This window comes from Acipenser ruthenus, chromosome 21, assembly GCF_902713425.1.
Source record: "Acipenser ruthenus chromosome 21, fAciRut3.2 maternal haplotype, whole genome shotgun sequence".
Lineage (NCBI taxonomy): Eukaryota > Metazoa > Chordata > Actinopteri > Acipenseriformes > Acipenseridae > Acipenser > Acipenser ruthenus.
This window is the reverse complement of record NC_081209.1, coordinates 27,704,296-27,715,861: the sequence shown is the minus strand read 5'-3', so window position 1 is coordinate 27,715,861 and position 11,566 is coordinate 27,704,296. Positions and strand designations below refer to the sequence as shown.

The 11,566-nt window shown below is 44.0% G+C and overlaps 1 protein-coding gene across 3 annotated transcripts; it reads left to right on the top strand.

Moving 5' to 3' along the window:
- The first annotated feature begins 5,009 nt into the window (after positions 1 to 5,009).
- LOC117428126 (hyaluronan and proteoglycan link protein 3-like) lies at positions 5,010 to 11,309 on the top strand. 3 transcript variants are annotated; one of them, XM_058995385.1, is made up of 5 exons: positions 5,010 to 5,159; positions 7,589 to 7,750; positions 8,160 to 8,528; positions 8,646 to 8,948; positions 9,510 to 11,309. In XM_058995385.1, the coding sequence occupies exons 2-5, from the start codon at positions 7,612 to 7,614 to the stop codon at positions 9,791 to 9,793; spliced, it is 1,095 nt and encodes a 364-aa protein (XP_058851368.1). In that variant the 5' UTR covers positions 5,010 to 5,159; positions 7,589 to 7,611; the 3' UTR covers positions 9,794 to 11,309. The 3 variants fall into 3 exon arrangements, with proteins under 3 accessions (XP_058851368.1, XP_033902649.1, XP_058851367.1); XM_034046758.3 differs by having other exon boundaries at positions 5,012 to 5,159; positions 7,625 to 7,750; XM_058995384.1 differs by having other exon boundaries at positions 5,012 to 5,159; positions 7,578 to 7,750.
- Positions 11,310 to 11,566: the final 257 nt, after the last annotated feature.

Below are 11,566 nucleotides of genomic sequence, written 5' to 3'. Positions count from 1 at the left end.
TGTCTAAACTAGTGTGTCTCTGGGTTCGGACAGGGTTCTGTTCCACACCCTGGTCCTTCATCAAGTGCTGTAGGATTTCAGAGTGATTTTTATTTTATTATTTCTGTTTCAAAGATTATTTTGTTCTTTGTTTTGCTTTTTATTTTCCAGGGGTTGTAGATCTTTCAGATACAGCCCTGTAATCGCTTCCTGTGTCACGTGGTCTGATTTGCTGCAGTCAGACACTTGGACAATCTATGACTTTCATTAAAGAAAGTGATTAAGTACCAGGAAGCTTGTTTCTACTGTGCTGTATACCTGCATTTAGTAAAAAAAAAAACATGCATGCAACAAGATATTATTAGTGCAAACAGCTAAGAACACTGATAGAAAGCTTTTGATAGCAACGTTTTAAAGGTAGACTGCTAGGTACTGTTAAGAAAAAAAAAATCCAAGAAAGGCTGACTTACTCCAGTTTCAGTGCTTTCAATTCATCCCAATCTTTGTTTTAAAAAAGGGGTGGGGATGGCATTGCTTTTAGTTTCATATAAGAGGCACAGCTGTAACCGCTGTCAAACAGATTACAAACAGAGGGACGTCATCTGAAATCAGGGACATATGGAGTGAGTTATAGACTTGAAAAAAAAACATTGCTGAATCTTTGTGAGTCTAGCACAGTGTGCTGCTAAGAGTGTCTGTCTAGCAAATGTCATCCTGGTTGATGAATGCCTAAAATGTGAATTACACTCACTGTAAATGTCTTATTCTTCTATTAATTAGACAGCAGGAATCCAGTGAAGTTGTGGTTCAGTTTCCAACTATGTTAGTGTCATCTGTTCTGGTCATTTATTTCTTCATCTATTTATTCAGTCAGATTAGATTCACGATGGCACCATGTGCAATAAAAGAGTGAAGTCAAGCACATGCAATATTTTAAAAAAAGTAATGTTTGAACTGGATCCAATTCCAGAATGTGTGATTTATAGCATGCCTTTCACCTTTTAACTTGAGTTAAGTCATACCTTATTATTATAATCTAGTGGAAAAATGTGACTCCTATGATAACCGTGTCAATCCATCTATACTATAAAATCAAACATTTTACAGTCATGGGAACATGCTAACTGTCTGGATAACTTTTACTGCCGTTGTCTGAAGAAACTTGTGTTGTGCAAGATCACCTGACCCTTCACAGCAAAGTTCCCTCTGCACCTTGCTGGGGTTCCAGGAGATGAAACAGGTCCAGGTTACTCACCCACCTAAGGAAAGTCATTCAGGATGATAGCTCTATGAAGAGGCCAGCTTGAGACTCAGGTCGCTGAACAGCAGGCTTTCAGTCTGCACAGCGCGGTTAATCAAAGGACTGTCTGTCAGCAGGTCTCTGTGTGTGGGGACACGGAGCAGGAAAAACATCCTTTCCTGAAGAATAGCAGGAAAACTCTCATGCAGTGCCAGGAGAGCAGCGCAGACTGGCAAGGTTCTCTAGGCATGGCGCCTGGCAAACAAGGTTATTTTTGAACGGGCAGAAGCTACCAGAACATTCTTGCAGTCCTGTGATTCACCGTTTCCTTTTCATATTGCAAAATTTAACCCCCCCTCCCCCAAAAAAATAAATAATTAAATAAAACTGCTGCATTCTACAGCTATACTGGAATTAAACTATAAGAAGACATAAGTCTAGCAGCAATTGGCTGGTCCTCTCGCTGCACTGTCACTGCAGTTGGCCGGTCCCCTCGCTGCACTGTCACTGCAGTTGGCCGGTCCCCTCGCTGCACTGTCACTGCAGTTGGCCGGTCCCCTCGCTGCACTGTCACTGCAGTTGTTTTTCTCTCTGAGCCAGAGGACACTTTGTTACAGTTGCTTTATGTCGGACGTCAACAGCAATTAATAATTCTAGAGATTTGACTTCTAGTATATATTTATTAAGCAGCGAGAGTGTGCGCCCTTAAACATGTGTCCCTCAAACAGGTCCTTCTAAAACTATAAACCTGTATAAAACTAGAATGGCATTTGAGACAGCGAGAGACACAGAGGACTCGAAACAGTCTTCTGGGACAGCATTTCTCATGTCAGGAAGAAGAACGAGTTCACAGAAACTGGGAGAGAATCAAAGGACATCCTGCTGCCAATGGCTCTCGTTCTGGGCTGTTTTTTTCCTTGATGAATGGACTGTTGGTTCGCTTTCTTTGAAGTGGCAATGGCTATCTGAAAGTAGCCAGCAGCAAAGTGAGTGTGAGAGAGGATTGTGTGGGTAACTGTGAACAGCAACTTCAAACATGCTGTTAGCTCCATTCTATTGTACTGTAGGGTAATTTATTACTTATTCTGTTAATGATTGAACTAAATGTATTTAAAAGCCACCAGATAGTGTAGAAGGAGAGTGCACTGCATAACATAATGTGTCAGGAAATGTGTGCTCCACAGCCAGTCCAGTATTCTGTGATGACGATTGAGGCATTCGTCCACTAGCAGCCCAGTGTTCTGTGATGATGTCAGAGGCATTCGTCCACTAGCAGTCCAGTATTCTGTGATGATGTCAGAGGCATTGCTCCACCAGCAGTCCAGTTATCTGTGGATCTCTGTGGATTCTGATTGTGAACTTTATGCTAATGTCTTAAGTGAAGGAAGTAAATGTGCTAAAAAAAAAAAGCATTCAGCCACTGTGGCTCTGTGTCTTAATGACCCACACACTAAATACCCTGTGCCAACACCCACCTATCTTCAAATTTTGTAGGACCTCTTTTGGGTTTAACACAGATTCCAGACAGCTTGTCATGTTCTGCACATGCGTTTTGCATTGGGGGCTATCTTCTGCCACCCTTCTCAGCAGATCAGTTTCAACCACTCAATACCTGCAGACCAGTCTCTCACCAACCAGTGAGGCTTGATTGGATCCAGGACTGGAGACAGACTGGACCCCAGTGTTAATGTATTAGATTGGGAGATACCTGATGTTCCAGGGTATTACCGTGCCTGACAGATGCCAAATAATTCTGCAGTTCATTGTTGCACTATCCTATACTACAGCTCCAGATGACGTGAGCTGCAGATTGTTTGTCCCACGACTCCAACATCTGTAAATGGAGACAGGGTCTAATAAAGCCAGTGGATTATCTTTAATGGGGTATCCACAGTCCTAATCTCTTAACAGGATGCATGCAGCCCATCCACATCTGTGTCTATGGGTTTGCTAAGGGGGGGTTGTATTCCCTTTACTGTTGTCCTGCTAATGGTTTTGAACCCTATGGGGGTTTGTATAATCTGTTGTTGTTAGAATAGAGCCAAGATGAGGTTTAGGAGAGTTTAGGATGAGGTCTCACTAACTAATGATGGAAGGCTAGTTCTGATGAGGTTAAAAGCTTAGAACCGGCTGCTTTGTACAGCGGTTAAGATGCTTGACAAAGAAACCCTACGGTCTCGGCCCTCCAGCACTCTCACCCTAAACTTTCCACTGAGTGCTAATCCATTCTCAGCGCTGAACCTAAACGCTATCCTCAGTTTGCAAGTTGCTTTCCGAATGTGTTCAGTATTAAACACTGGGATGTCTTTAAAAATGACACTCTCCTCCAGTCTCTATTCACACTGTTGTGGTATTTATAGCCCTAGGCAAATGCTTTCATCTTCGCTATCTGAATATACTGATCGCGAACTTCAAAAACATCTGTAATAGCCGTGTGCCCGTGTGTGCGTGTCTCTATGTGAGGCGCGGGAACAGCAGAGTAGTTATTATCAACTGAAACCAGAAATAACATCAACAGCTGAGGATGTCCAAAGAAACCCCCCTCCCACACTCTCACTCACACAAACAGACCCTGTCCTAAACCAGCAGCACCGCTAAGAGGGGTACAGATCACAGGAAATGTCCTGCTCCTCAAAAAGGCCACCCTTCAGCTTTTTCCTCAATCTTCAGTTGACAATGAACTCATTTATCTTCTTTTTATAGAAATGCAATAAAAAACATTCCTGGTGCAGAAATCCCGCCTGTATGGAGGATGTGTATCCTGTGGTCTGCTGTTCCTTCAATCCTGTGTGCTGTGTGCTGTGTGACCTGTGTGAGATTGGGCTATAGGCTGGGGTCGCAGGATATTCTTGTAGGGCTCGGTGACTAATCCCTGCTGGAATTCTGTTATTTGTTTTATTATTATTAATTGTAGAAAGTGAAGAGCTCTGGAAACCTGTGGGAGCAATGGAATGTGCTATTTATGCATTACTGCAGATTATCAGGAAAACCCTTTGAGGTGTTTCCAAAGAGGCCAGTGACAGACAGACGCACTGAATTCCCAGTGAAACTCAATCCAAGAGATGAAATGTTACACAGTGAAACACAACAACATGCTGGTGCCTGGTGATCCTGATACAAGGACAGCATGTGCAAACAGCAGAGGGGTGTATAACACTGACAATGGATCATATTCAGAAAAGAACTGGAATGTTGACAGCACACTAATGCTTTATGAATATGTGTTAATCAGGGTAGTCGTGTTCATTTGAAAAGAGGAGACTGTTTATTAGATGAACTGTCATATACAGCTGCTGCTTTAAAATTTACTTACATCTGAACAAGAGACCTGTCTAATAAACAGTAGCAACTCTTTGAATATAAGGGCTCTCCAGGTACGATTTCAGACTAAAGAATATCGATGTATGATTTGACAATGGTTAACTTAACAGAGATTCATTCCATACTCATCCCATAACTATTTCATATATTCACGCAGATTCTGTTTCTCATTATAACTGCAACATTTTAAACGCAAGTTTGTTATTATTATCATTATTACTGGTGTTGTTGTTACGAAGCTTGATGGGAATTGGAGTAGGTTACACGATAGCACATACAAACATGTTAGTCTTATAAACATTTATGAGGCTGCTTCCTGTAGGACGTGGTTTGCAAACCACAGCTGTTGCTGCTAAATATTCCAACAGCGTGCAAGACCAGCAATGCCACAGTCCTGTCTCTTTAAACAGCGGGCGGGACAGCCAATTCGTCTTGGGCGGTGACGTCAGGGAGTTCCTTTTTTTTTTTCTCCAGAAGATCAATTAAAACAAGGAGGAACTTTTTCAGTTTTACTACAAAACCGCTTGCACGCTGACAGAGAGGGTGGGAGAAAAAGAGAACGGAACTGACTGGAAGTTAAAACTAGTCTAGAGCCAAGAGAACATATTACCAGCTTGCTGTGAGTATTCGTAAAGGATTCAAGTTTATTTTTTTATTGTAACTAGATTTTTTTAAAAAAGAATTTAAAGCACGAAATGAAATGAACGGCTGTTTCAATATTTTGCAAATGACATCTGCTTTGGTAGTGATGTGTTTTCAGAGAAATGTAATTAAGGTGTCTGCTTTTATTCTAAGAAAGAGAAACGTTTGTAAAAAGAGACTATAGATGTGTTAAAGGTTAAAGTTCTTAAAAATGTAACTCAAATATATAATGAACACAGTATACAATCCCACAGGGTTTTATAAATTTTAAGTGGCATTCTAAAAGTTTGATGCTATTAAAACAACGCCTCGAGCACCTATAAAAACGGGATTTCATCAGCATCATATATAACCGTGTCTTGTTCCCTGTGCAAGGGGTCTGTGTTACCTGAAGCTAGCTACTTCAGACATAATGATCGGGTCGGGTGAAAGGTTTGTTTTATGACTGAGCTAGAGTCCGAGCCTGGCTAAGTATGTCAAAGGACACTCCTGTGCTTTGTAGAGACCTGGGACTCGAGAAGCGTCAAAATGTCTCTGTCGCCTCAGTCTAGGGGTTGCTGAATGCCGTCTGCTGGATTATAGCACATTGCATCTCAATACGGTGCTTTAAAGATTACGGCAATCACAGACGTGTACCGTTACACATGGAACATCGCAGTCAGCTGAGCGGTGGTGTGTATTGCATTTGTTATTTTGACCAATTCACTGTTGTTTGTGTTACATACTACAAGAGGGTGGGTGCGTGGAAATCGAGGTATTGCCACCTGGAAAGTAGAATGCGATATACTGTACTGAAAGTAAATGTATTTTTGTTTGTAAGAATCGCCTTATTCCAATTAACAGTGTTTTATAGATACGTATGTATCTATACCTGTACATACTTATAGAAATCTTATATAAATGTATCGATATTTTACATAAATCTACACAGAATTAAATAAAGGTATCGTTTTGCAGATCTGATATAAGAATAATTTATTATTTGGGCCCGTTCCAAAGGTGGTGTTGAGGGCGTCAATGTACCTGCTATCGGACCTCAGTAAACTGTTTTAAAAAGAGCTAATAAAACATGAGTGGGTATTCTGTGCTGTCAAGCAGCGCCACCTGCTGAGGAACAAACCAAAGTACAGCCAATGCGTGTTTAGACTTGTTGGGGGTTTGAAATACAGCGCTGTACAGTAACTCTCTTGGTAATGTGCACGTATTACCACAGCCCTGTTAGCGCTGTCTCATCATGCCTGTAGTCAAAGCTCTGTTTACAAAGGGATCATCTCTTATCATCCAGGTCTGACCTATCAGTCACCCCACAGCACCAAACTGCTAGTGCTAACAGAAAATCATTAGCGCTAGCCATTTAATTACAGTAGAGTAGTGTTTATCTGAACACCACTTAACCATATTGACTGATTAACCAAACAGTCTACTGTCTGCGATTACAGTAAATAAATACAAAATCTCTAGCAACACTTTTAATCAATACAAAGCTACTTTAGGTTGTATTATTTCTGTTTTGGATTACCAGTATAAATATAGGCCTGTCTAACCAACGATTTCACCAAAAACCTCAGCCTTTAGAAGAAGCTACTCATATAAAGCAAGACTGGGTACAGAAATGGCACAGGCCTGACCGGTGTTCATGGGAAAAGGTTGGGTTTGCTGGAAGCATATGTAAACCAGACTGCTGAAGCACAGTTTTAGCTCTATGTCATAATTATTGAGCCCCCCAGCCAGATTACAAGACAGGACCTGCAGGTCAGACTGCCCTGTGAAGCAAGTTTGCCAGGATGTTTAACTGCAAGGAATAAAGGGTCCTCACTGTGCCGGGGAAACTGCTTGTTTTTATACATCGGATGCTTAATAAAAACTCTCACAGGGGTGCTGAGCAAGGTCAGGAGCATGCATGGTATGCCGTCTGTCACAAGAGTGATACCGAAGGTACAACCTCGTCACTGTCTTATGCAATCTGTATGTATTTGTAACATTGTTAGAATTTGCAATCAGTTTTCTGCTCTGCTGGTCTAGCTGAAGTGAAAAAAAAAAAAGTTCCACTTATTACATTTCTTGTGGTTGTCTGCCACCTTGTGGATAAATTCGTGTATTACAGCAAAGAGGCATTTGCTCGTTCCTGCTCGTAGAAAATGTGATGCTCAAACTTAAATGTTTAAAAAAAGATGAAAAATACATTTGTGTAACTGTCGAGGAGGCAGTGCAGGGGGACTGGTGGCAGCTGGTGGCAACCTTGCAGAGGATGAGAAGGCTGTTATTATTATTATTATTATTATTATTATTATTATTATTATTATTATTATTATTATTATTGTACAGTACTATAAATACTTTGCAAACAGAACCTCATGAACCCTTCCTGTGTATTAACGGGTTGTTCATGTCACAGTGTGTGCGCAGGAGAGTATTCTTCATACTGACCGATGTACACAACAGGTGGCAGAATGACGTGGCTCCCCCTGCTGGCTGTGCTCCTGCAGCTGCTCCGAGCGTGCCGGACAGCCCCCTACTCTAACGGCTTCTTCTACCATGACATCATGAACGGGAATGGCAACGGGGAGAGTAAGTACCTGTGAGACACCGGGATCGAACTGTTCAGCCATTTAAACATTCGTTTAAAGTCCCGCCTTATCTGAGCGTCGGAAATCACGTTGCAACCTCACGGGACGCCTAGGTCCCAGTCTGAGGTCATGTAGAAATACATGTAAGACAAAAACGAAATGTTCTCCTGTATAATCAATAAAGGAGTTCCTTCTTCAGCACAACAAACAGAATTCAGCACTGAAAGGGTTAAAAAAAAGAACGGCTAAAAAACACACAAAATTGTGATCCTAGAAAAGCACTGCATGGATTTATCACCGCTTATAAAAGTAGTTTACAAGTAAAATGCATCTGATTAGCGGATTCTACACCTAGTTGCACAGGGTCAGAGATGGTCCGTGATGTGCTTGACATGCCCTCTCTTTCCCAGTTTACTTTAATGGAGTGCGGCTGCACGTGAAGGCTTTGGAAGCGCCCATCTTTGCTGCCCGGGGCACCAACGTGACACTGCCCTGCCACTATTACTACGAGCCGCGGCTGAGCACTCCGCGCCGCACCCGAGTCAAGTGGTCCCGCCTGCCTGTGAACGGGGGCGAGGAGACGGACGTGCTGGTGGCTATCGGCCTGCGCCACCGCAGCTTCGGGGAATACAAGGGGCGAGTGCACCTGCAGCAGGACTCGGTGGGGGAGGCGTCTCTCGTCATCACGCAGCTGCGCCTCGCCGACACGGGCCGGTACCGCTGTGAGGTCATCGACGGGCTGGAAGACGAGAGCAGCACAGTGGAGCTGGAGTTGCGCGGTAACCACGCCTTCACCTGATCATGCCTATTCTTATTCTTATTTTTATTCCTAGTCTTATTTCATGATTTCCATCGAAAGTCTGAACACGCCCTCTCCCCCTCTCGCTCTGTCCCAGGCGTGGTGTTCCCCTACCAGCCCACAGGGAGGCGCTACCAGCTGAACTTCGAGGCGGCGCAGCGGGTGTGCGAGGAGCAGGATGCCGCCCTGGCCACCTTCGAGCAGCTGTACGCGGCCTGGGAGGAGGGGCTGGACTGGTGCAACGCAGGCTGGCTGGCCGACGGGACGGTGCAGTACCCCATCACCCAGACACGAGAGCCCTGCGGGGGACTAGGCCTGGCCCCGGGGCTCCGCAGCTACGGCCCCCGGCACAGGCAGCTGCACCTCTACGACGCCTTCTGCTTCTCCTCCTCTCTGCGGGGTGAGTGTCTGACTCGCTGTGCTGGCAGTGTCAGATACTGTACAGCCTCCCTCCTCTCTCCCTCCCAGCACTCCCTCCCTTGCCCCCCTCTCCTTAAAATCTTCAAATCAACCCTTTACAGTAATTCATGTATACCCCACCCTTTATTATTATAGTGAATATTCCTTATTCCAGCCCTCCTCTCCTATACTAAAAGTGTACACTCCATTATTTACTGTCATAGTGCACTCCATTCCTTTAGTGTTGCAGAAGTCTGTAATCTGTATTCACCCCCTCTCTGTCTCCCCCTAGGGAAGGTGTGTTTCCTGTATTCACCCCCTCTCTGTCTCCCCCTAGTGAAGGTGTGTTTCCTGTATTCACCCCCTCTCTGTCTCCCCCTAGTGAAGGTGTGTTTCCTGTATTCACCCCCTCTCTGTCTCCCCCTAGGGAAGGTGTGTTTCCTGTATTCACCCCCTCTCTGTCTCCCCCTAGTGAAGGTGTGTTTCCTGTATTCACCCCCTCTCTGTCTCCCCCTAGTGACGGTGTGTTTCCTGTATTCACCCCCTCTCTGTCTCCTCCTAGGGAAGGTGTATTTCCTGCAGCACCCTCACAAGCTGAACTTCACCGAGGCGCGGGAGGCGTGTGAGCAGGATGGGGCGAGCATCGCCCGGGTGGGTCAGCTGTACGCAGCCTGGAGATTCCTGGACCTGGACCGCTGTGACGCGGGCTGGCTGGCTGACGGGAGCCTGCGCTACCCCATCGCCTTCCCCCGGACCAACTGCGGCCCCCCGGAGCCCGGTGTCAGGACCTTCGGCTTCCCCAGCAGGCACCAGAAACACGGCGTCTACTGCTATGGGATGAGATAGAGCCGAGCCTAGCAGAGCTCAACTCCCAGCCTCACCCTGCTCACTTCACTGCTCCCTCCTCCAGCCCTTCTCTTCTGCCTCCCTCTCTGTACTAGTAAAAGCATAGCGAAATGTAGTAAAGCATAACAAAAGTATGGTAAGCTATAGGAAAGCAATGATAGATGTGTTGCATAAGCATGGGAGAGTGATGGGACATGACTATTGTACAAAATCCCCATGGTAGTCTGGCACATGGGTTCCCTCCCTTACTCCCTCTCTCTCGCTCTTCTTGTGTTCTTCTCATCTTCACTTCTCTCCTTCGTCTTCAGTTCCCTCCATCTCTTTAACTGTCTCCATCACTGTTATTTCTTCCCATCCCGCTGCTTTTCAAGCGCTCTCTGTTTGTTTATGTGTTCTCCTCCCTCTCCCTTCTTCCACACTCCTTCCATCCTGTCCCGGAGGCTTTCCCTCCTTTCCCTGTTCCTCTGTCTTCCTTCAGCTCTTTAGGAGGCCTGGGAGTTCACATTTCGTAGAGACGATGATGGTTAGGAGCTGCTGTAACCTTAGCTGTGCTGAAAGGTACAGCAGATTACTGACCATTGACTTCAGTGTATGTTTGTGTATTATCCAAAGAAGGATAAGACAGAAGTCATACTTCCTGTCCAGGGCATTGTCTGTTATTGGTGGGGGGGGGGGGAGTTGGGAAACATGAGTATTATCATCATTAATATTATTAATAAGACTATATTTTGTTATTTTTAACTTGTACCAAATTCCTTGCTGGACCTCTTACATCAGTAGTAAAATACAGAACACACAATTTCTAACTCTAAGCTGACAATGTGAAACTTACAGTATCTCCACCATACTGCTGCGGTATACAGTAAGTATATACAGGAGCATGCTTATTCATCTCAGAGTGGAGCAGCAGCAGGGATCTTTCAACTTGAGTGTGAACACACTGTCTCTGCTGTCTGATAAAGAGTGTGCAGCAGATGGTATGCATTAATCAGATAGCGTCAACTGAACAGGATTATGGGACCCCATACCTTCAAACAGTCTTAATAAATAGATGTGCTCTAAGATTCACCCCCCCCCCCCCCCACATTCCCAATCTGAGCTGTGTTACAAAGACAAGCACATAGACTTGAATAATGCAGCTCATCAAGACCTTGATCTTACTGTAGCATAAGATATGATATGAACCTTTTCAAACTTTCTTGACTTTCTTTGGTTTTTAAACACCATAGAGTTAAGGGATCCTATATTTAATGTGAAATATATTTTTTATATGTGTTTTTTTTATTATTAAACTGTACTGTATTAAAATGCATATTTAATGCCAAAGTCCTGTGTGTGCCTTCAGACCAAAACTCATTCATGCTGCATTCACGGTGTATAACAGTCTGCTCAGTGTGTTCTTTGGTATTTACTGTGTCTCTCCCAATAGTCTTGTAATGTACAGAACTGGGCTTCAGTCCCGGGACCTCCTTCTCTGCTTGTGTAAATATGTACAAATAAAATGTGAGATACTGTACTTGTGAAGTATATGTCCTCAACACGGCTGTGATATTATTCCACTGGTCTCTGTATCCTTGCATTTTAATCTTAACAGAGTCTAACCTCTTTGGCAATTTAACAGCACAGGTCTTTAATTCTTACAGTGAAATAAACGTTTTTTAACTTTTGTAAATAAGATTGCAATGTTGTATGTGTGTGTGTGCATGTCAGTTCATGTATAAAATCCACACATGCATGAGTGTGTTTGTTCATTTGGTTGCATGTATGTGTGTA